We start from the raw sequence: 26,033 nt of genomic DNA on the forward strand, positions 1-26,033 counted from the left end.
GCCAGGAAATATATATGGGTGTATTGTTCTTTTGTGGTACAGAACTGTGAATCCTTATGAAGTTTGATGTTTTGAATACCACCATCTTCCACCATAGAAGGTTTATGCGTCTGTGATTTCCTGAGAAATGGAAACACACAGAGCCGAACCCCCTCAGGCATCACTCCACGTGGAGAATGCCATTTATGTAAGGCTTCTTTAAAAGGTTCCTTGCACGCTGCATCACCAACCACTCGAAAACTACATTACGTAACCGCAGCTGTATGGAAAATATGAGCTTTGTATTATTTATGACAGAACTAATGATTTTACAGTTCAGATACAACAAAGAACCCATTAAAATAAGGTGTTACTGCTTCTAATGCTGCAAGATTTAAATGGTTTTGCACCAATTCAACAGTTGATATCAGTAATTTTGTCATGTGCTGTTTTTTTTATTTCCTGTTACGTTCAACAAAACACACCACGCACATGTTTTTCACATGCCCTTTCTGTCGTGCAGTGAATGACCTGGTGCACTGGCGGGACCCTAAGAAGTCAGGCGTGGTGTTTGGCGTGTCGCTGCTGTTGCTGCTCTCTCTGGCAGCGTTTAGCGTGATCAGCGTGATCTCCTACCTGCTGCTGGCTCTGCTCTGTGTCACCATCTCTTTCCGCATCTACAAGTCTGTAATCCAGGCTGTGCAGAAGTCCAACGATGGGCATCCTTTCAAGTGAGTCTCTCATCTTTCTGTGTGTCTTGTACATATTTGAGATAACCGCTTAGTCTTATTAGAGATGGTATACAGTTATTGTAATTATATATTTAAAAAACATTGGGCTACTGCTTGTAAAAAAAAATGTTTGTGTGGGGGTTTTTTTGTAAGCATATTGTGTAGTTGTGCTTGGAGTCAATTGTTTTATTTGTGATAACACAATGAAACATGCCAAATTGTGTGGATGATATTTTTGGCCATGCTGTCACACACAAAAAAATATGAACATGCAAAAACAAGAGAGAACCAATGAAATATTAATAGCTGATTATGTTGTAGTTTTTTTCCTGTGAGCCTTTTCTTTTTTTTATGTCTTTTGCATAGTAAAATAATAACCTGTAGCTGCATTTTGACCATTTTTTTCATGTTTAAATATAAAAATAGGTTCTTCATATTTTGATGGTTTAATTTAACTTGTAGGTTCATTTAAAAACAAATATTCCCTCCTGACATCACTTTTGGCCCCTACTGTGTGATTGTATGTATATAGGTTATGATTAATAATATATTGTAATTGTATAAAATAAAAATGTATAACTGTATGTAAACAATTATTAATGTGATTTGTTATATAAAAATATAATAAATATAAAAAATTATGATAATTATTCATCATATATATATATATATATATATATATATATATATATATATATATATATATATATATATATATATATATATATATATATATATATATATATATATATATATGATGAATAATATATTAGAATTGTATAAAATGCGTAATTTTTTATTTATTTATATGTATAAACTGTATATGTAAATACTTATTATATTTCATTATTATTATTATTAACAATCACATTATAATAAGTACAATATAGAAAATAAAAAAATAGAATTTATAGGAGAAAGTATTTTTTTAAATACACTCTACACATTTCACCGTTAACATACTGTAAGTCCGTTTGGCACTTCTTCTTTTTTATGCTTTATTTTCAACAAAAAGCATGAACAAAGTCCTCATTGTATAAAAAAGCACATTTCACATGCCTCAACATAAAAGAACAAGAAACAAATAACAAAATAAAGGAGGGTACATAATCATCAGTTTACATATAAATATATATTATACATATAATTACATGTGTATTATAATTCAATGTTAAGACAGAAATATATTCTGCATGTAAGCACCACTAAATACTTTCACTTTCTGAGAAAATGTTCAAGGAGGAGCATATATTAATCGTTTTAACTGCTTTACTATTTTTAGATTTTGACATCATATCTATATACATTTTAATCTCTTTTTCAAGGACTATAAAAAGCGGTTTGCCTTTTGTAAACTTGCACTTATGAATATGACATTTACATAACAATACAATTATAATAAAATGTACATCCTTTAAAGAGCGTTCTTTAATATAATAACCAAAAATCACATGTTTATAAGATAAAGAAAATGTTTTTAAGAGATTATCAGCAATGAAAACCTTCACATTATTCCAAAAAATTCTGGGTATATTGACAAGACCAAAAGAAATGAGAAATTGTTTCCGTGTAGCCTTCACAAAATGAGCATTTTAAATCTATATCAATTTAAAAATTTTGTCAAAATTCTTTAGTAGGATAAACTCGATGAATTAAGTTTAATGGTATATCCTTTACCTTATTAGTAAGGAGGTATTTTTGAGGTGTTTGGCACTTCTTGTCATGCTCTTTGTCAGTAAGGGTTGGTTTTGGGTGCAGTGGTGCTCAGTGGTGTGTGGGTATGCAGTGGCAGGGCTAATTGGGTTGACCCATGTGCCTGTGACAGGGCTCTGATGGAGAAAGATGTCACCGTGCCTCCCGAGACCTTCCGCAAGCACGTGGACGCCTGTCTCTCCTACGTCAACCGTGCACTCAAGCAGATGAGCCACCTCTTTCTGGTCGAGGATCTGGTGGATTCCCTCAAGGTCAGTGTTTAGACCTGCAATTAGATTTACAAGTATAGTTCACCAATTCATTCAGAATTGATTTACCCTCATGTTGTTCCAACCCTGTATGACTTTCTTCAGTAGATAAAAAAAACTGGATATTTTAAAGAATGTAATGTCTTTTTAAGTTTCCAAAAATGCCAAGAATCAACAAGGAAAATGTGTCTCCTTTATGACTCTTTCTATATTAGCTGTAAGATTTGTATTAAAACACTTCATTTCAAGTTCATTTAGAAAATTGTGTTCTGCAGTTTTGTGGTGTAAGAGGGATGCAAATGATTTCTGTTGTTTTGACCCATATTTCCTTGTGTTTTCAGCTGGCAGTGGTTATGTGGCTGATGACATATGTTGGAGCGGTCTTCAATGGCATCACCATCCTCATCCTCGGTAGGCCAAATATACCACTTTTTACTACACTTAAATTTGAGTTTTTTCTTCTTTTTTTAGAGCAAAACTGTTTCATATTTAGCTATAGAGACTACCCCATGTGAAGTTTAAGCATGCTCATAATCGCCTAATACTGGGTGTTTTCTTTTCCAGCTGACATCCTGCTCTTCAGTGTACCGCCCATCTATGAGAAAAACAAGGTTAGATCTATGTTTTTGCTTTTCAAACTATGCATTGTGTGTTCCTAAAGAGTATTTATTGTAGGGGTCCAAATAAGAGGGAGTACATTTAATAATTATATAATGTATAATAATACACTACTGTTTCAAAGTCTGGGTTGGTAATATTTTTACTTTTATTCTCACCAAGGCTTCATTTATTTGATCAAAAATACAGTAAAACCGTTATATCGTGAAATATTATTAACATTTTTAAGAACAGTTTTCTATTTTAAGATATTATTGTAATTTATTCCTGTGATGGCAAAGCTGAATTTTCAGTCTTCAGAAATCTTTCTAATATGCTGATTTGGTGCTCAAGAAACATTTATTATTAATATCAATGTTTAAAACACTTTTTTAAGTTCTAAAGAAATCGAATATAGAAATCTTTTGTGGTATTATAAATGTCTTTACTGTCACTGTTAATCAATTTAATGCATCCTTCCTGAATAAACATATTAATTTCTTTAAAAAAAAAAAAAAATACCACTGACCCCAAACTTTTAAACAGTAGTATAGTATTAGTAATACTAATATTACGTATATATGTATACTATTAGTATTTACTTTATATGGCATTAACTTAAAAGCAAGCAAATAACATTTATTTGAAATAGGTGAGTCGCAATCCATATTAATTAAATCAATACAGGACAGAGAAGGGTTGGGTATCGTTTGGGGTTTTTTACGATACCGGTGCCATACCGATACTTTTAAAACGGTAGCAGTGCCTGAACCGAGAAAAAAGAGCCACAAAACAATGGTGGATGACATTACGCGGACAGTCCGCACAGTCTCTCAAATTGGGCTGCACACGGACGGGGTGCGCAAAGCCTCCTGATGACGAAAATTACGTCATGCGGATGGTGCAGGAACACAAACGGCCGAAATATACTTTTATACTTCTAATAACAGCAAAGTAGTCCGTATTCTTGGTATGCAACAAATCAGCTTCAAGTTTCCGCAATATTTTGAAATATGACCATATTCTCTGGCTAAATATTTGAGAACACATCGCCTTATTATTTCCATGGCGACACGTCATGCTTCTCAAGTGCCACACAGCATGTATCGGCTTTATTTAGTTTTTTCTTTTTATTCAAAATATTCACAAACTTGTTAACTATGTCATGAACTGATATTCCGATTTTCAAATAAAGTGTAAGTGAATGCGTTTTGTCAAAATGATCATGTTAGTTGATCTATAATGTGCGATGGGTGCCGCCATGTTAGTTTGCTCCGCAATTCAGAGAATCGGATCTGTCGGATTTACATCACGTAAATTCATCCACGTCTCACGAAATGCATGAAAGTAAGTGACCGGTGAACTGGGAGAAGAATAGAGTAAACTATATAGGTAACTATATTATGTGTATCTGATATGAATAAAACGCATAGTCATATTATAACCGAAAGGATTGTTATTGCCGCTTCCATAGACATCAGTGTGTATTTGTTGCTAGTACTTATGAGCATTTAAATGTCTGGAACCTAAAATAAACGTGGTTGAAAACACTGAAAAGTTGTGATATGTGACAAGCGCTGAGTGCATCTGGCTTGGCGCGAAAGCATATTTGAATTTAAGTGGTGAAATCTGCTTTCTGATTCGGTAGGACAGAAGCAGACATTTGTATTCATTTACCTTCATGTATTAACAATTAATTTGTATGTTAACTAGTGTTACAGGTTACTCTTGTTACTCGTGATCTTTAATGACACAGAGGAAGCCTATGCAAAAAAAGTTTCACTGCATACATAACAAGTACACGATTTTAAAACGCAGAGTTGCTTATAATAGATGACACATGCTCAAATGCAGTTAGTGTTTGAGAGCAGGCGGCCCACTCAGGCTGAACAGTAATCAGTATGTATGATTATTGCACCAGAGGGGTCTGATGTAATCCCTTTCTGAAACACTTGTCATAATCTTTTCTTACAGCATTTGTCAAGACTTAAATTCTTATGTAACGGTGATTTGTTAATGAGTGCCTGATGCCGTTTTTCTCTTCTGACCTTTCTTCGAATTAAATACAGCGCTAATGAAGATAATGTACGGAAATAATGATGCGTTCATAATGGTGCTACAAAACTGATCTGTCTCTTTAATCTCCATGGCGCAGAGCACTATGCACTGACCTCAAAACTGCTGTAACCCAGTTTTTAATATCTTCACAGTGAGAAAATTAAAGTCATAATGCTCAAACTGTTTTAGTATTGAGATGCTTTTATACTTTAATAATTTTAGTGTTTGTTATATTTTGGTTTTAATTTTGTTGTATTTGTCATTTTTATTAGTTTTTTTAATGTCTATATAGTATTCTTTTTTTTTTTTTCAGCTTTAATTATTTTAGCACATCAAGTTAAACTAAATGAAAAACAGAAATGTTTTCTTGGTAACTAGCTGAAATATTTTTTTCCAGCTAACTATAATAAAGTCAGAAAAAATGTAGACTTTTTTTTCCAGTCAGACCTATTTAAATCAACAAATGTTTTTAATCATATATTGATTTGAGCAATGATGAATTTATTGAATTACCTTGGGACTCTTGATTCAGGAGCTGACTAGGCCAAAATAACAAACAAAACGTTTTTCCTAAACCCTAACCCAAAAGAAAAATACAATATACAAACCTAACTACCTAACCAAAAACTGAGAGCAAAACGGCGTCAGACTCCCTCAGTCCAAATCGGTTTCAGAAAACAGACAAAGAGGACAAATATACCAACATAGTTCCTCAGATACAATTTTTTTTTTATTTAAACAAACAATACTCGCATTCGCTAATATTCTTAAAGGTCCCATGGCATGAAATTTTCATTTTATGAGGTTTTTCAACATTAATATGAGTTCCCCTAGCCTGAATATTGTCCCCAAGTGGATAGAAATGTTGATCGGTGTAAAACCGAGTTCTGGCTGTCTTTCTCTGCCCTTGAGAAAATGACAGGCCAGACTAGCCAATCCTGAAGTCTCCTGTTAAGACGTCAAAACAGGAACGGTTACATCCCTTTCCCCCGCCCAGAGAATCTGGCACGCCCAAGTGAACGCTATATTTGTTTGTCCTCGACAGATCATGGCTTTAAAACGAGCGAGGCATGCCAGTTGCTCAGTGTTTGGATGTACAAATGAAAACAGAAGTTTTTTTTTCAGTTCCTTCTGATCTGTGATCAGTGATTTCTAAAGTGTAGCTAATTATTTTTTATTCGTGCACACACTGCGGCTTCTCTCCTGACAGAACGGTGTTTTCTGTCTTGTGAGTCAGTGTTTTTGTACGTCCTCGTCGCGTCTATCTGTTCTAAAATGTGCATACAGTCATGAGTTTCTGCTCAACATCAGCAGAGTCAGATCTTTAGAGATAAACCTCACGCATGCCGAAGCTCGGGCTGCACTGACCGGTCGGCCTTCAACATCCCCGACCCCCAGTACTGCATCTGGCCCACAGCGGAGCACCAAACGCGGCGCGAGATTAAGCAGAAGGGGGTAAGCGTGAGCATATCCGGGCTAGCCAGCCTAGCCCCACAATAAACTGGATTACATTCGATTACTGCGCTGTTGTGTCTTTGTTTGCGCTGTGTACTCAATGCGCATCACTGACACTTTTCATATGATAGGAAAATATCTAAAAATAATGCTATAATCAACACTTACTCGTAACTCGTTCATCTCGACAGCTGTAATGGTACTTTGCGTGTGTTACAAAGTTGGTAATAATGATGAAGACGGACTCGGTGTGACTGGGACTCGTGTTTATTCAGAACTCTCAGATACAAACACAATAAACTTGCGCTGACAGCGCTCTCATAACTCAGTAGTTACTATAAATAACTTTGTTAGCAATCGCTCTGTTTCTGGTACATTAGTGATGTCCGGTTCGCAAACTAATCTTTCTTTTGAACCGGTTCTTTTTAGTGAACCGAATCATTTCACCAAATCGGACTGAATCGTTCTAAACGGTTTGCGTCTCCAGTCAGCGCTGATTTACTAGAGTTACTAACTTTCTGACATGAGTGACAGCCCCTCCGACTAGAAATAGACTAATAACCTGAAGTATATGCTACTAACTAAATCAGTTCACTGAACTGAGATGTGCTGAGAACTGATGTGAAGTGAACTCCGGTCCATCCGTCTCTCTGGAAGCAGCTCGTGCCTGACCTCGTTAAACCACGCCCCCTCCGCTCATTTCAAGTGCAAAGATGTCCGCCAATCACAACAGTGGGCGTTTTTACTGAAGTCTCACCGCAGACACGCCTCTTGAAACAGGGCCTTCAGCCACAGGGCAAACAGCAGTATAGAAAAAAAATGCCTTTTATTTCTAAATTATGACATTTTATGATGTAAAAATCATACTAACAATATAAGTACACCTCAGGAAACATTATAAAATAATAGAAAAATGCCATGCCATGGGACCTTTAACACATTCAAAACTCTCTAACACACAAACTCTATTATACAATCAAAAACACTCTCTGCTCAAAACACAAGATCTCTCTCTCTCTCTCTGTAGAGGAAATTATGACGTTCTTTTTAAAGTGCTGTGCACCAATCAGGACAGAGCGTCAATCAGCCTACAGGAACCAATACAGACACTCACAAAACAACAGAGATATCACAAAACACAAACCATAGGGTTGTAACATGAAGTGAATAACACTGATTATCTCTTCATCACAGCACCTGTTAGTGGGTGGGATATATTAAGCTGCAAGTGAACATTTTGTCCTCAAAGTTGATGCATTAGAAGCAGAAAAAATGGGCAAGCGTAAGGATTTGAGCGAGTTTGACAAGGCCCAAATTGTGATGGCCAGACGACTGGGTCAGAGCATCTCCAAAACTGCAGCTCTTGTGGGATGTTCCCGGTCTGCAGTGGTCAGTGTCTATCAAAAGTGGTCGAAGGAAGGAACAGTGGTGAACCGGTGACAGGGTCATGGGCGGCCAAGGCTCATTGATGCACGTGGGGAGCGAAGGCTGGCCTGTGTGGTCCGATCAAGCAGATGAGCTATTGTAGTCCAAATTGCTCAAGAAGTTAATGCTGGTTCTGATAGAAAGGTGTCAGAATACACAGTGCATAGCAGTTTGTTGAGTATGGGGCTGTATAGCCACAGACCAGTCATGCTGACCCCTGTCCACCGGATTGTATTTTCTTTTTATTGTATATAATATATATATTGTAACTAAACTTTAAAAACGAATATCCACTAAAGTGACCGCAATAAATATAGTAATTAATACTATTCCTAGCATTCTCCCACAACATCCTAGTGTTATGCCAGCAAAATGACATGGAAGCACATGCAGTAATATTACAGTTATTGTTTATTATAACGCCATATCGTTTTATTTCCACAGACCCAGATTGACCGTTACATTGACATTGTACGCACTCAAGTCAACACTACAATTGCCAAGTAAGTATGCTTTGAGTAGAGTAATAAAGTATTACAAATCCCATTTATCTATTAAGAATTGAGTCTTGGAAATGGCTGCCAATTAGCGAGGCCTCAACGGCACGCAGTAATATCGCCAACTAATGGGTGTTTGTCTCATGTTTTTCTCCCTCAGGCTACAAGAGAAACTCCCAGGAGCCATGAAGCGCTGTAAAGCAGAATGATCCTCTGCTCCGATCAGTTGTTGCCATGTTTACCATCCTTCTATCTTTAGCCGCCTCCCTTTACTCTAAGCCCCGCCCCCTTTCTCTCCTCCCCTGTTTAACCCTCACACCTTAAAACAACCATCTGCACTGAACCAGCTAGTATGTAAAATCTAAAAAGCTTCTTGATATTCAATGTTAACTCTGCAGCTTATTATGAGCATTAGGAAAAGAAGCTCGGGGCTCCGGGAGCTGATGTTTTTCAACACAGGAAGTGATGTAATGCTACTGGAAGCCCATTTTGATGGCCAGTGTATGGAATGATTTGTGAACTAGACTGAATTTATGACCTGGTTTTGAATGTTGGGTTGGGTTGGGTGGTGCGGTAGTAATGAATAAAGACAGGATGTTTGACTCAAAAGCAAATGTCTGTACTTTTAAAAATGAACATTTCACTGGAAAATGCTGACAAAAAAAAAGTGAACGTTCTGAAACATACTTTCCTCCCCGTTTGTTCTTCGAAAAATGTGTATGTATTTATCTGAAATGCACTGAACGTTACTAGCCTTGCACCAGTCAGGATGGATCGGGACACAACCAGCAGTGATAATTCGGTCTAGTTCACTATCCTCCCTGTTATTGGCGCCGTTTTTAATTTCGTGTATGTATATATAGTTCGATTACAACTGGCTCTTTGCTGTGAAGTAGTTAGTGTTGCTTTTTATATTTAAAAAAACAAATATACAGCTCTTATATTTCTCTTTCGCACCTCTCTTGCACTCAGTCGTCTGAGTTGAGTTCACATGTACATGTTCTTGTTATTACTCTTCACATAATAGTTATTATACTATATCTCGATTAGGTTGGCTGTCTGACATTGGCTTCGTAACAATAAATATTAATAACCTTAAGATTGAGATTTATGTATAGGATCGTCAGAGCACCAGAATTATCGGAAAGGAGGGCAATAATCTTGCGCTAGATGTGAAGTTGGCCCCACAAGTCATTGATTTTGGTTGAAACACGGCTAATGGTCATCGTTCATGTCATTTAGAAAGGTAGAAATGATTTTGTCAGCATTTTGGGGCATTGTTTACCACCTTGGGCACTGAAGACGTTTAAATATTAAATGTTTTTGTTTAAGGCTCTAAAGAACATGCCATTATATAAGCTGGACACTTACTAATCACATGTAATAACACTGGTTTCCCTTAAAAGTCAAGACCCCACTGCAAACACTGTTGGCTTTTAAGATACAACTATAAGGGAAGGGTAGCCAAAAATGGCTTCGGATGTGCTCTGTTTAAAAGCAGTCAGTCCGCGCGAAGACTACTTGGTGCGCATGTGATAAATGGAATATGTACCATATATCAATAATTACATTCATTGTTGCTTTTATTACTACATAGTCTAGGTCAGCTCACAATGGCTTCATTGCGCCGTTCGTTTAACATTCCAGCTGATGCAGTTGGAAGCATGTCCAAATTGGAAAAATTGTTTAGCAGAGCATCGGAAATGTTCGACACATTTAAAAAAAGTGTTCTGTGATTTTTATGGCCCCTTTCCAATATATTTTTTCTCTCTCACACACCCTTTATGCATGTTTACACACATGATCAGATTCAGACGCAAGTGTCTTGTCATTGTGTTGCTTAACTGGCATGTTCTACAGGTGAGATCACGTGTGTGTTGCTTTTGAAGAACAGGTCAAGCTCTGACAATTTGTATTACCACGTTTTTTTCTCCTTTTGATTTAAGGGTAAATTATGACTATATAACTACTTTTTTAATAGATGCAGACCTCTCTGTTTAGGTTCTACGTCTTCGTATCTGCTTTCTTCTCTACTGAGTTTCCGTTTATTAATTGGGTATTTTTCTTTTTAACTTATTCCTGTAGTTCTTTAGCATGTTTGCTGTTTCTTTCCTGTGTTTCTCCCTGAGAAGTGTTGACAGAGGTCACTTTCTTTTTGCTTTTGACTCTTGAAGACTAGATGTGGTGACTAACATCTACATTTAGTTTGTTAGTTCTGAATTAAGTTAAGTTAATTGGTGGGAGCTTTTTTGGGGGGGGAAAGATGCAAACAGGAAAACTTGTGGTCCCTGTAACTGATGTCAAAGTGAACTTAATAAAAATGCCAAAAGCATTTATAGTGTTTGAGCTTGTTTTTTCCCCTCAGTAGATCTTAGTATTTTACATTTGAGGGTTTTTTTTTTTTTATCACATTGATGCTGACATTAATTCACACACACACACACACACACACACACACACACACACACACACAGTCATGGTCAGAGTTTTTGTCACCCTAATATGATCAAAGTTGGCTGTAAAAATAAATCTGCATTGTTTATCGTTTTGGTCTTTCGTAAAAAAAAAATTGCCAAAAATCTAACCTTTCATTGAAAACAATTGAATGAAGGAGGAAACTCACATTATGGAGGAAGAAAGAAAAGAAATTAAACACAAAACATTTTTTTTCCCCTAAAACACGTGGGCCACAATTATTGCCACCCCTAGAAGTTCCCATTCTCTGAAGTATATTCCCATTCATATTTACGTTTTTTTTTAGCACACCAGGGTGACTAGGAACATGAAATTGTCCAGCCCTGACTTCTTGTTTCACAGGAATATAAATATGAGGAAACACAAAGACCAAATTCCCTTAAACATTCACGATAAGTAAAATCAACTAATTTAGTTTTGATGTGCAGCAAAAGATTGCGTTTCACAAAATATAAAGAAAATAAGCTAAAGCATTCAGGGCAATAATTAAGAAGTTCCAATCAACTAAAGAGGTTATGAATCTGGAAGAGGACGTGTGTCTATTGTCTTAATGCACGGTTACGAGGATAGTTTGGCCAAAGACTCTCAAAAGATCACAGATGGAGAAGGAGTCAGAAAGCCTAAAAAATATCCAACAGCATCTACATCAGCACATGTGGTTTGGGAGGGTTTCAAGAAAAATCCTCCTACTCGCTCATCCATAATTAAACTCCAGCGTATTCAGTTTTCAGACACGACTGAAACTTCAGATGGGACTTGGTTCTATGGTCAGATGAAAAAAAGAGCTTTTTGGCAGCAAACCCACCAGATGGGTTTGGTGCAAACGGGGATAAAATGCACCCCATGCAAACAGGGATAAAAAGTACCCCATGCCCCACGGTTAAATATACTGCTGGATTTTTAATGTTGTGGACCTATTTTTTTGCTGGAGGTCCCGAACATGGCATCACCGAATCTAGAAAATACTAACAGATAAAAAATCTAAACCTGACAGCTTCTGCTAGAAATCTTATAATGGGTCGTGGTTGGATCTTTCATCATGACAATGATCCAAAACAAACATCAAAATCAACACAAAAATGTGTCACTGGGCGCACAAATTGAAGCTTCTGCCAAGGCCGCCCAAGTTCCCTAACCTGAACCCTATAGTGGGGTAAAGAGAAGAAGCGCCAACATGAAATAAATGCTGTTCTTTTGTACTTTCTGTTCATCAAATAGTCCTAAAAATGTATCATGATTTGCACAAAAATATTAAGCAGAACAACTGTTTTCAACATTGATATGGAATGAGCATCAAATCATCATATTATAATGATTTCTGAAGGATCATGTGCCACTGAAGTAATGATGCTTCATATAGTTTAATTTCACAATATTACTGTTTTAATGTATTTTTTAACGCAGCCTTGATGAGAGTTGAAAAAAAATCTATTAATCATTTAAAGAACTAGACTTTCCATATCAATAGTATGGACATAATTTATTATTATTTATTGGTGAATTATACAAGAGAAACTCAAAAGGAATATTCAAATAATCCAAATTGCTGTTAACTCAAGAAGTGTGTATACAGTGGGGAGAACAGGTATTTCATACACTGCCGATTTTGCAGGTTTGCCCACTTACAAAGCATGTAGATATCTGTAATTTTTATCATAGGTACACTTCAACTGTGAGAGACGGAATCTAAAACAAAAATCCAGAAAATCACATTGTATGATTTTTAAGTAATTCATTTGCATTTTATTGCATGACATAAGTATTTGAGACATCAGAAAAGCAGAACTTAATATTTGGTACAGAATCCTTTGTTTGCAATTACAGAGATCTTACGTTTCCTGTAGTTCTTGACCAGGTTTGCACACACTGCAGTGGGAATTTTGGCCCATTCCTCCATACAGACCTTCAGGTTTCGGGGCTGTCACAGGGCAATACGGACTTTCAGCTCCCTCCAAAGATTTTCTATTGGGTTCAGGTCTGGAGACTGGCTAAGCCACTCCAGGACCTTGACATGCTTCTTACGGAGCCACTGCTTAGTTGACCTGGCTGTGTGTTTCGGGTTGTTGTCATGCTGGAAGACCCAGCCACGACCCATCTACAATGCTCTTACTGAGGGAAGGAGGTTGTTGGCCAAGATCTCGCGATACATGACCCCATCCATCCTCCCCTCAATACGGTGCAGTCGTCCTGTCCCCTTTTGCAGAAAAGCATCCCCAAAGAATGTTTCCACCTCCATGCTTCACGGTTGGGATGGTGTTCTTGGGGTTGTACTCATCCTTCTTCTTCCTCCAAACACGCCGAGTGGAGTTTAGACCAAAAAGCTCTATTTTTGTTCTCCTTCTCCCATTCTTCCCCTGGATCATCCAGATGGTCATTGGCAAACTTCAGATGGGTCTGGACATGCGCTGGCTTGAGCAGGGGGACCTTGCGTGCGCTGCAGGATTTTAATCCATGACGGTGTAGTGTGTTACTAATGGTTTGCTCTCTTTGGTCCCAGCTCTCTTCAGGTCATTGACCAGGTCCTACCGTGTAGTTCTGGGCTGATCCCTCACCTTCCTCATGATCATTGATGCCCCACGAGGTGAGATCTTGCATGGTGCCCCAGACCGAGGGAGATTGACCGTCATCTTGAACTTCTTCCACTTTCTAATAATTGCGCCAACAGTTGTTGCCTTCTCACCAAGCTGCTTGCCTATTGTCCTGTAGCCCATCCCAGCCTTGTGCAGGTCTACAATTTTATCCCTGATGTCCTTACACAGCTCTCTGGTCTTGGCCATTGTGGAGAGGTTGGAGTCTGTTTGATTGAGTGTGTGGACAGGTGTCTTTTTTTATACAGGTAACGAGTTCAAACAGGTGCAGTTAATACAGGTAATGAGTGGAGAACAGGAGGGCTTCTTAAAGAAAAACGAACAGGTCTGTGAGAGCCGGAATTCTTACTGGTTGGTAGATGATCAAATACTTATGTCATGCAATAAAATGCAATGTGATTTTATGGATTTTTGTTTTAGATTCCGTCTCTCACATTTGAAGTATACCTATGATAAAAATTACAGACTTCTACATGCTTTGTAAGTACAAAATCAGCAGTGTATCAAATACTTGTTCTCCCCACTGTATACCAATGTGATGAATCGAGTATGTTTTTCTTCATGTTAAACATTGTGCTAACTCTGAGAGAGAAAACTGAGTGTAATTTTCCAGGAATCTCCATATTAAGATGTGAGGGACGCTCCAAACTGTGAAAGTGCTTCCAAAATTGCATTTGGTCAAGACAAATGGCATTAGAATAAGAGGTTGTCCTCATGTGATGTCACCCCCTTGAAAATGCTGAAATGACTTTCGGTTCACTCTGTACAGGGTTAAAGAGAGAACTGAACCTTTGTGACTGCTTGTCACAGACACGTGAATGTTCAGTGCAACATGTCTATGTGATGAGTAACAAATCCGCAAAAAAAGGGTGTTTGCTAATGATCCATTTCATGCTGTACTTTAAATAAATGCAACCAGGAAGTGTTAATGATTAATGACGCATTATCTGCCCATTCAGCATAGTCTCATTTTGAATTGAATTGCACCTTCATGATTAAATTCATTATTCAAACTGCCTGTGACTCATAAATGCAGAAAGATGTAGCAGAAAATGACTGGTGAATAAAACCTGCTCCCTGAGACAATGATCTCACTCAAAAGATAGTCCATAAGATTATTTTTATTTCAATATAATTTTTGGTGAATTGAACCAGTATTATATAACATTAACATTATAAATCATATATTATATTTATGCTTTTTCTTTCAAAATGGCAAAATGTGATTGACAAAAATGCTAAGTGAAATCATGGATTGTTTTCTCCCACTGTATTTGCTAAGTAACAGTCCCAAAAACGTGTACCTAACACCCATTTTAAGTGCTGAGAGTAAAATAATATCGTCCACTGTAATGTGTGACATCATGCAAAATGTCAAGCGCGCTGAAGCAATAACAGTCTTGCCACAGTCAACAACAAAAAAAGCAATGAAATGTACAAATGCATTTAAGAGTGCTTATCCACAGAAAATAACATACAAGCTCAATAAAATCGCCTATTGGGAACTACATAAATTCTTTTTAAATGACACTGGCGGCTTCACTTTCAAAAGTGATTCAAGCATAAATATTCTTTTTAAACTTATCAAACATTTCAGAAGTTTTTATTCACTTTGTCGGAGACAAAAAAAGTATAATTATTCTCCAACAATGTCACATCCTTCAAATAAAAATTGGTTTTTAACCCCGCAGCAAACTTCCTGAGTAAAGGAAAACAAAAAACAGGATGTCAAAAACTCATCCCTTCAACTCTTCTTTCAATTAAGTGCTCTGGCTCGAAGTGCATTCGGCATTAACATAAGCATTACCGTTAGCATTCTCTTTATGGCCGTGGTTGGAACCCGAAAAACAGTCCTCCGAATGAAAGTGCACAGAGATCTGGTTGTAGCAAAGCAGGGCCAGCTGCCTCTCTTCCGGGCTGTAGTCCAGCGAGTGAGGGTGCACTTGTAGGATGTGTCTCTTGATGGTGCTGACCTTTAACGTGGCGAGCGTAGCGCCACACACCATGCAGATCAATCCATGCCTACTGCAGTCGTAATCCATCAGGAAGTCCATCTTCCAGCGGGCCTGGTAATTGCGCCGCTGGTCCTTCCCCGGGTAGTGCCTGTGCCGCCCAGTCGTCTGTGTTGTTGGTGTGGTATTTGTGCTATTACTGTCTTCTGTTTGACCTTCTTGCTCTGTGGTTTTCACAGGCGACACCTGCGTGTCAACAGCTGTGCTTGTAGTGACAGGACTACTTTGTGGGTCTTCAGTGCCAAACAAAAGAAAAAAAAAGAAACATTATAACATAACACAACACACAATGCAAAACTAATACTTAGTTCATTCAACTGTGACATACTAGTCTAGAACCATAAGCTTTTTTTTTTTAAGTTAATGCTATGCTAGTCAATAGGCTCAGCTGTTAGCTTCCTAAGCAAAGGCTAACTGAAAACACAAGGAATGTGTGACTATTTTTAGTGTAGGTAGTAATTTAAAGGACATGTATGAATTGTCATTATTAAGTACATCATGGATATCTTTACATCCTTAAAACGAGATACATTTACCTGAAAAGCTAAATCATCTTTATTTTTCAAGCTGTTAGCGATCTAAGTAAAGGCTAAATGAAAGCACAAGAAGATCTATATTTTCAGCTTCTTGAATATAGTGTCATTTAAAAGACATTAATGATCATATTTCCGTGATTAAGTTTATTAAATATATATATTTACATGCTTAAAATGAGATACATTTGCCTGAGAATCTAAATAATCTTTCGTTTACAAATTGTTAGCTTGCTAAGCAAAGGCTAAATTAAAGCATTTTTAGCCTCTGTAATATAATGTAATGTCATTTACAAGACATTAATGACCATATTATCATGATTAAGTTTATTAAATATATATTACATGCTTAAAATTAGATAAATTTGCCTGAGAAGCTAAATCATCTTTAGTTTTCAAGCTGTTAGCTTTCTAAGTAAAGGTTAAATGAAAGGACAAGATGACTATTTTTAGCTTCTAGAATAGGCCTATAGTGTGACATTTAAAAGACATTAATGATCATATTATCATGATTAAGTTTATTAAATATATATTACATGCTTAAAATGAGATAAATTTGCCTGTGAAGCTAAAAAAAATCTTTAGTTTTCAAACTGTTAGCTATCTAAGTAAAGGCTAAATGAAAGCACAAGATGACTATTTTTAGCTTCTTGAATATAGTATCATCTAAAAGACATAAATGATCATATTTCCGTGATTAAGTTTATTAAATATATATATTTACATGCTTAAACTGAGATACATTTGCCTGAGAATCTAAATAATCTTTCGTTTACAAGTTGTTAGCTTGCTAAGCAAAGGCTAAATTAAAAAAAAATTAGCCTCTATAATATAATGTAGTATGTCATTTACAAGACATTAATGACCATATTATCATGATTAAGTTTATGAAATATATATTACATGCTTGTAATTAGATACATTTGCATGAGAAGCTAAATCATCTTTAGTTTACAAGCTGTTAGCTTTCTAAGTAAAGGTTAAATGAAAGGACAAGATTACTATTTTTTAGCTTCTAGAATAGGCCTATAGTATGTCATTTAAAAGACATTAATGATCATATTTCCGTGATTAAGTTTATTAAATATATATATATATTATATATATTATTTTTTTTTACATGCTTAAAATGAGATGCATTTGCCCGAGAAGCTAAATAATCTTTAGTTTACAAGTTGTTAGCTTGCTAAGCAAAGGCTAAATTAAAACATTTTTAATTTCTGAAATATAATGTGGTATGTTATTTATAAGACATTAATGACCATATTATCATGATTAAGTTTATTAAATATATATTACATGCTTAAAATTAGATAAATTTGCCTGTGAATTAAGCTAAAAAACATCTTTAGTTTACAAGCTGTTAGCTTGCTAAGCAAAGGTTAAATGAAAGCACAAGATGACTATTCTTAGCTTCTAGAATATAGTATGGCATTTAAAAGACATTAATGATAATATTTTCATGATTAAGTATATTAAATATACATTTGCCTGAGAAGCTAAATAATCTTTAGTTTACAAGCTGTTAGCTTGCCAAGTGAAGGCTAACTAAAAGCACTAGGAAAGAGATATTTAGTTTGTTTTTAGCTTATGACATACAATGTGATATGTAATTTAAAAGACTTTGATGAACATATTTTCATGATCATCTTGAATATCTTTTTTACATCCTTAAAATGATACATTTACCTGTGAGGCTAAACAATCTTTAGTTTACAAGCTTGCTAAGCAAAGGCTAAATGAAAGCACAAGATAAATTACTATTTTTAGCTTCTGGGATATAATGTAGTATGTCATTTTAAATAAATCAATAATCATATTTTCGTGATTAAATTTATATATATATTTACATGCTTAAAACTAGATACATTTGTGATATATATTGTCATTTAAATGACATATTTCATAATCAAGTACATATTGAATATCTCTACATCCTACATGATAAATTTACCCCAGAAGCTAATACTTTAGTTTTCAGAGACCCATTTTTTCTTCTCAGATTTTTTTTTTAATGGGATAAGAAGACAAAATTGATGTAGCCTATAAGAACTTTTTGTTCTAACTTCTGATGTTTATTTTGTTATTATGATAATTTTCCTTTAATACAAAATTGTCAATACGGTTCCATTGATAGTTTGTTTTTGGTCTATTTTTCTCTATATCTGATGTTGTCTGCGCTTACCATCCGCTTTCAGTGTAGCGGTGTCGATATTCTCCTCCTTCGTCCAGGCGCTGACCACAGCATCTCTCTCACTTCGGCTGAGGCCGCTTGTCTCCGGATGGCACTCCTGGATGTGTTTGCGGAAGTTGCTGACCCTCGGCACAGGTAGGTGTTCGGAGCAAACCATACAGTAGCAGAGCGGATTATCCGGAGGACCGTAGGCCACCAAATAATCCAGGCGGAGACGCCAGGGGCTGCCGTATTTCAGTCTTCTCTTTCGGGGATAATAAGGTAAAGACTGTGATCTCTGGCCAGTGTCTGGTGGATTCTCATCTCCTCTTGTGTAACTCCCTAAGTTTCCCTGAATGGGATCCACGTTCAGAGGGAAGAAGGAGGCTGAACCATCTACGTTTATTTCTTTGGTAAGTGGTTCCGATTTGATTTGAGGTTGTTGATTTGAGAGTGATTCTGCATAACAAAAGCAAAGAAATGCAAAAAGACATGTATTACGGATGATGTTTTCAATGAAACAGGTTTCACAGAAGCGTGTAAAACTTGATTTTGTTTTGCTTTTTACCATGGTTAAAAAATTATAGTTGGAAGCTCAATTTTGAAAACCAGACAAAAGTGTTTAATTGGATTTTACAACACCTTGTGTGTGCAATGAATCCATGACATTTTAGGGCTACTTTAACCTATTATTTACAATAGTACACAGTTTTTATATTTAGAAAACAAACTTTTTTTTTAAATTCTCTGCTTTGTCTCTTACCCTCACCGTGCATCTTGGCCCAGGTCTGCAGAATGGAGTGCTTTTCCTCTGCGCTGTACAGCAGAGAGTTGGGGTGCAGATCCAGCATGTGACTTTTGATGTGATCCAGGTGCAGAGATGGCAACAGACAGCTGCATACCATGCATACTAGACGACCCTCCTCCGCCTGGTATTCCATCAGGAACTCCTGGCGGAACCAGGCGTGCAGCGAGTCGTTTAGGTATCGCTCCATCACCTGAGCTGTGGGGCCTGGGAGCTCCTGGACCGAGGAGGCCGGAGGGGATGGCGTGACCCTGCTAAACTCAGACTGGGCCTGAGGAACTGGAGAAATGGCGCCACCAGGCTTGCCTAGAATGACACGAAGAATCAAGGTTTTAAAATAATCTTAAAATAATAATAATACTTTTTTATTTATGTATAAAAGGCCTCACATTCAAAGCACAATACAATAAAAAGGAAAAATCTTAATAATTTTGCATTGTGACATTCAGTCACATTCAATCCCATTTCTCACATTCATTAGTTTTAATTCTTATTACATTCTCATCACAGAAATGAAAAACATCCTGTCCCGACAAAGGGATTTTTATTTATGTAAATAAAAGAAAACATCAGCATACATTCAAGGCAAACATTTTTACTATGATGCATAAACTAAATTCTAGAGAAAAATACAAAACCACACACACATATATACACCGATCAGGCATAACATTATGACCTGATTGTGTTGTGTCCTGATATTGTGTTGGTCCCCCTTTTACTGCCAAAGCAGCCCTGACCCGTAGAGGAATGGACTTCACTAGACCCCTGAAGGTGTGCTGTTGTATCTGGCACCAAGATAATAGCAGCAGATCCTTTAAGTCCTATAAGTTGTGAGGTGGGGCCTCCATGGTTCGGACTTGTTTGTTCAGCACATCCCACAGATGCTCGACTGGATTGAGATCTGGGGAATTTGGAGGCCAAATCAATGCCTCAAACTCGTTGTTGTGCTCCTCAAACCATTCCTGAACCATTTTTGCTCTGTGGAGCATTATCCTGCTGAAAGAGACCACAGCCACCAGGGAATACTGTTTCCATGAAAGGGTGTACATGGTCTGCAACAATGCTTAGGTAGGTGGTACGTGTCAAAGTAACATCCACATGGATGGCAGGATGATTTCCCAGCAGAACATTGCCCAAAGCCTCACACTGCCTCCGCCGGCTTGCCTTCTTCCCATAGTGCATCCTGGTGCCATGTGTTCCCCAGGTAAGCGATGCACACGCACTCGGCCATCCACGTGATGTAAAAGAAAACATGATTCATCAGACCAGGCCACCTTCTTCCATTGCTCAGTGGTCCAGTTCTGATGCTCACGTGCCACTGTTGGCGCTTTGGGCAGAGGACAGGGGTCAGCATGGGCACCCGGACTGGTCTGCGGCTATGCAGTCCCATACGCAACAAACTGTGATGCACTGTATATTCTGACACCTTTCTATATATTAATGAAATCGGAGCGATTTCTGTTCCTTCATTGCAACTACCACTTTGATGCCTTGAAAAGTTCATAGAAATCATCAAACTAATCCATATTAATTGAGCGGTTTAGTCCAAATTTTCTGAAGAGATGATCACTTTATATGATGAACAGAGGACAAAATGTTCATTTGCTGCCTATTATATCCCACCCACGAACAGGTGCCGTGATGAAGAGATAATCAGTGTTATTCACTTCACCTGTCATAATGTTATGCCTGATCGGTGTATATGGGTCAAAGACGAAATAGGGGTTTTCAAGCATCAAAAAAATGTATGTGTAATACAGCTTTAAATTTAGTTTTTTCCTGTACATTAGAATGTGTCCCGTTTAATTTTATATTTTCTTAGCAAAAAATAATGACTATCACACATTTTTTACCATGATTTACAGAAGACACCAACTAAAATGTCATTCAGTGTAACAATATTTATGTATCAGAAAATCTTATTAGGCATATTTAAAACAGGAATCATTTGATGGCATATTAAAAGACTCTATTTAAGTATCAAAGTCCAGCCCACAAATACTAATTAATTGTAATTTTTAAATCTTTATACTTTGCCACTATCCTTCAAACCACTAGGTTTACCTATTTGCCAGCAAGAAGTTTTTGTAATGAAGTGAAAATCATTTAAAATATAATAAAATTTTGTATGATCACATTATTTTATAGTGACGTGCGGTTTTGTAACTTAGGATACCACACCATGAAAAGGTGGAATTATCAAATATTTAAGAGCAATGAATTCACTTTTCTGCTGCACCACATGGTCTTCAGGGGGCCTTTTGATGATGTCACAGACTGTCGAATCTGTTTTTTATATGATTTCAGAATGGCTTCTTGATCCTGTTACACTGAATGATCTCTTACAAACTGGATTTTCGGGACAAAAGTCCCCTGGTTATTTAAATACTTAAAAAAATAAGTAAGACATAGTCCTTTTAATATAACACAGCCAACACATATTTGAAAATGCCAAGAAAACAAATATATTTTTTTACTTGTTATTTTATACATTTATTTAAAGATGTAATGGCAAAATCAAAGTCCGGACCATTACGCTGAATGACAATTTTACACTTTGGAACATTATTTCCCCTAAATGTTGACATTTTATTTTGACAAAAGTTACTTGAAATAGTAAAGTAGACAGTTTACTTGCATTTAACATGTTTTTATGAATATAAAATGACTTTTGTAAACATAATTTGATGCGGACACCAAAATTGTGACGTCTCGTCTTTGACCCATATACAGCTATGGAAACCATTAAGAGAACATTGATTTCTGAACTTGGAGTGGTTTCTTTCTTTTTTTTTTGTTTCATGTTATTCAGACTTTACAAAAATACACAGAAGCACAAATAAATATAAGCACAGACCTGTGGAGTGCCTGTCGACATCCAAAATCTCCTCTGACTCTGGAGGAACATCTGGATCGGGGCATAACGGCCCCTGGCTGTTGTCCCGACTCAAATGACTCTCCCATCCCGACCTGATTACATCCTTATCTGACTCGGTCCACAGCAGGGAGTACGGATGCCTCTGTTTGATGTGTCTCTTGATGGTGCTTAACTTCAGGGTTGCCAGCGAACTGCCACACACCATGCAGATCATCCCTTGTCTCTGTGGGTCGAAGTCCATGAGGTACTCGCTGCGCCAGTATTCATGGTAGTAGCGGCGATGGTCTCGGCCAGGCGCAAGCTTAAATGGAGGGGGTTCCTGCGTAGATGGTCCTGGGATGGGAGACAGAAGGAAAGGGGAGTCCGTGTTCTCAGTGACACACCAGTAACTGGTGCCTGGGGAGCAAACAGAGGTGACTGGAACGTCGTCCTGGCTGTCATGTGATGTGAGACCATTTGTCACTTCCTCTTGACCTGAGGAGGACGCAAAACGAGACTGTCATTGATGAATGTAAATGATATGATCATGGGAAAATATGACATCGTTTTCAATTACAGGGAAATGTAAAATAAATATTAATACAAAAGTGAAGATATATTTCCACCAGCCAGTTTTGTGCATAAACATTAACAAAGTTATCTGTCTGATGTATATTCAGAACATTCCATGTCCATGTTGTACTGGACAAAAAAATATTTATTTATTATTACTTAAATTGTCCTATATTTGCTTCAGTGTTTGTATGGTTTTGCTTAATAAAAAAATAGGACTGTTGCTGATGGCTGAAAGTCATTCTCAAATGCTGTAACTGAAGGGAAACAACAAAGTAACTTCATTGACAAATATGCAATTTTTTCATATTTTATATTGTAAAATCATATAATATAATCAATATTAAAAATGTTGTCATGATTAATATAAAATGTATATTTAAGAGATTTAGCATAAATCTGTCAGCACATATTTAAATTATCATTATTAGTAGTAGTGTTTAAATTTTTAAATATTATTGACGATAGGCTAAAACTTAGTAGAATAACATCTTATAAGAAAATATGCACATTTATTTTTATTTCAGAAAGTATATAAAAAAAGACTAGTCATGATGAATATTAAATCAATATTAAAGCTAATTTTGTGCATTAACGTATAAATAGGGCAGCATATATCCCAAATATTATTATTTATTTATTATGATTGCTGTTATTATTACTAATAATAATATTTTAATATTAAAATGAGACTTTTGCTAAAAATATTCAACTTATTTTTCATTATTTCATATTGTAAAATATACAAATCATTTTATTTGTAGTATTTTATACAAATATAAAAAATGTTGTCATGATTAATATTAAATGTATATTTAAGACATTTTGCATAAATCTGTCAGCACATATTTAAAGTATTATTATTATTACAGTTGTAGTATTTTAATTTTAATATTATTGCTGATAGGCTGAAACTTAGTAGAATAAAACAAATGGTAGTTACTTATAGGAAAATATGCAACTTGCATTTCAGAAAACTATTTTAAAAAATGACGTTTCATGATAAATATGAATGCCAATTTTATGCATAAAACTATAAATAATCATCCAGCATATATTAAAAATATTATTATTTATTTATTTATTATGATTGCTGTTATTACTAACAATAATATTTTAATATTAAAATTAGCCTTTTGTTGAAAATATTCAACTTATTTTTCATTATTTCATATGTAGTATTTTATACAAATATTAAAAATGTTGTCATGATTAATATAAAATGCATATTTAAGACATTTTGCATAAATCTGTCAGCACATATTTAAAGTATTATTATAGTTTTATTTACATTTTATATTATTGCTGATAGGCTGAAACTTAGTAGAATAACAAAATGAGTAGGTACTTATAGGAAAATATGCAAATGAATTTGTATTTCAGAAAACTATTTAAAAAATGACTTGTCAAATTTTGTGCATAAAACTATAAATAATCGTTCAGCATATATTCAAAATAGTATTTCTTTATTATGATTGCTGTTCTTACTAATAATAACAATAATAATTGTAACATTAGACTGTTGCTAAAAATATTCAACTGTTTATTTCAGATATTAATATTAAAGCGAAGAATAATACTTTAGCATCATTTCATAATAATTATTTATTAACTTTAAAAGAATATTAAAGTGAGAATGTGTTATTTCCTCATTCCGCAGGCCCATTTTGAGCACGACTAGGGGGGCGGCGGCATGTCTGCAGTACCGCTGTATTCCGCTGGGTGGCGACAGCGCATCGCGTATACATATGCAGCATGGTTATTTTGCCTTTGTTTATAGTGGAGCCCGAGAGATTAGGGGCCATGCCGCTGCCTGCTATTGTTCGTCACGGGGTTTAACGCTTCAAAACACAGAGCCGTCGATCTAATGGTCAAACTTCAATGCTTACCACAACATTTACCTGCTGAGAGATCCCCCAAGTGTCCCCGCCGCGATGTCGCCTCCTCTTCCTCAGCTTTTATTATTAATGAGCGAGATTCTGTCTGATCAGCTTTGTGCACCGACTCTTTGGACTCCGCTTCATCCATCCCTGTGTTGTGTTATTTTAACGTACAGGATTCGCTTCTTTGTACGTAGAAATGTCACAACCGGAGGATTTCTTGGATGCATTCGTCGGGTGGCTGACTAAATATCTGAAACACGCACTCACCCATTACAGTGTGTGCAGTGTCTGTCTCTGCGCTGGAGCCTCACCGCTGTTTGCTTTTTTGCTTTAAGTAAACTTAACTTTGCGTGACGATACAAGTCGCGTTTAGATCGAAGTTGGAGGGACGATCTGTCAAATGGTCGGTGACTTTAGGCGGTCTCCTGATTGTATTTAGATGTTCAGCTTGTCTTCAGGGTGGAGAGCCGAGCTAGGGGCCCCTGGGGCTCCTTTAGGGGCTCCTGGGTAAATTTAAAGAGACAGTAGCGGCTGTGATGTAGTGACGGGTGCACCACGGGGGCCCATTTTTGTTATGTTTTATCTCCATATTTTATCTTACAGCGGTTATGCATTTCGTACGTACAATCTATTTAATTCATCATAAAATTGGATTAAATAGGCTATATTTTCCTAATTATGCATGGTACATTATAATAATAGTACTAATAAATATTATTTATAAAATGCCTCTCACATTTCAAAGCACAACACAATAAAAAAGGGAAACATCTTGATAATATGAAAAAAAAATAAAGAAATGTTTGTGCATTGTGACATTCAATCATATTTCTCGCATCCGGATTTGTATTTTATTTGTATTACATTCTCATCACAAAAATGAAAACCATGATGTATAAGCTAAATTCTAGAAAAATTCACACACACACACACACACACACACACACACACACACACACACACACACACACACACACACACACACACACACACACACACACACACACACGCTATACATATATATAGGTGACCATAAAAAACAACATATTTTAATTACCTGAAATAAAAAATAAAAAAACTTAAACATCTTATTTTAGTAGGCCTCATTTAGTTTCGTTTTCAATATAATTTTCATTTAATTTTCATGAATTAAAATAATAAAAAAATGGTGTACATTATCAACAGACATTGATAATATGAAATAAAAAAAAAGAAAGAAATGTTTGTGCATTGTGACATTCAATCATATTTCTCGCATCCGGATGTTTAAACATTTAATTTTTTAATTTTTATTTCATTCTCATCACAAAAATGAAAACCATGATGTATAAACTAAATTCTAGAAAAATACTCAAATACACACGCACACACACACACACACACACACACACACACACACACACACACACACACACACACACACACACA

General features: G+C 36.1%; 2 protein-coding genes across 4 annotated transcripts in view; one reads left to right on the forward strand and one right to left on the reverse strand.

Annotated features, from left to right (window-relative positions):
- Nucleotides 1-11,043, forward strand: part of rtn3 (reticulon 3) — a 37,065-nt gene extending 26,022 nt beyond the window's left edge. For 2 of the 3 annotated variants that reach the window (XM_079810994.1, XM_079810993.1), the window contains 6 exons: nucleotides 503-710; nucleotides 2,536-2,674; nucleotides 3,013-3,082; nucleotides 3,236-3,282; nucleotides 8,651-8,709; nucleotides 8,864-11,037. In XM_079810994.1, the coding sequence (XP_079667120.1) occupies nucleotides 503-710; nucleotides 2,536-2,674; nucleotides 3,013-3,082; nucleotides 3,236-3,282; nucleotides 8,651-8,709; nucleotides 8,864-8,912 (572 nt within the window). In that variant the 3' untranslated portion in view covers nucleotides 8,913-11,037. Of the gene's footprint in view, nucleotides 1-502; nucleotides 711-2,535; nucleotides 2,675-3,012; nucleotides 3,083-3,235; nucleotides 3,283-8,650; nucleotides 8,710-8,863 lie in introns of all 3 variants that reach the window. The other variant, XM_079810995.1, reaches the window with a different exon arrangement.
- Nucleotides 11,044-15,401: 4,358 nt separating this feature from the next.
- Nucleotides 15,402-25,114, reverse strand: zfta (zinc finger translocation associated). The gene is made up of 5 exons (XM_079810996.1): nucleotides 24,624-25,114; nucleotides 22,150-22,644; nucleotides 19,248-19,595; nucleotides 18,497-18,943; nucleotides 15,402-16,011 (listed from the first exon to the last, which is right to left on the reverse strand). The coding sequence occupies exons 1-5, from the start codon at nucleotides 24,748-24,750 to the stop codon at nucleotides 15,527-15,529; spliced, it is 1,902 nt and encodes a 633-aa protein (XP_079667122.1). The 5' UTR covers nucleotides 24,751-25,114; the 3' UTR covers nucleotides 15,402-15,526.
- Between the last annotated feature and the right edge of the window lie 919 nt (nucleotides 25,115-26,033).

The sequence above is a fragment of the Gobio gobio genome (assembly GCF_949357685.1).
Source record: "Gobio gobio genome assembly, chromosome: 2".
Lineage (NCBI taxonomy): Eukaryota > Metazoa > Chordata > Actinopteri > Cypriniformes > Gobionidae > Gobio > Gobio gobio.

Bases quoted from the DNA above. Each gene is read 5' to 3' on its own strand.
- zfta (XM_079810996.1), bottom strand. From the start codon at position 24,750: ATGGATGAAGCGGAGTCCAAAGAGTCGGTGCACAAAGCTGATCAGACA. The intron at 19,596-22,149 runs GTCTGTGCTTAT...GTGTCATTCTAG, and splicing joins TGTCGACAGGCACTCCACAG to GCAAGCCTGGTGGCGCCATT. The intron at 18,944-19,247 runs GTAAGAGACAAA...TTTGTTATGCAG, and splicing joins GGCCAAGATGCACGGTGAGG to AATCACTCTCAAATCAACAA.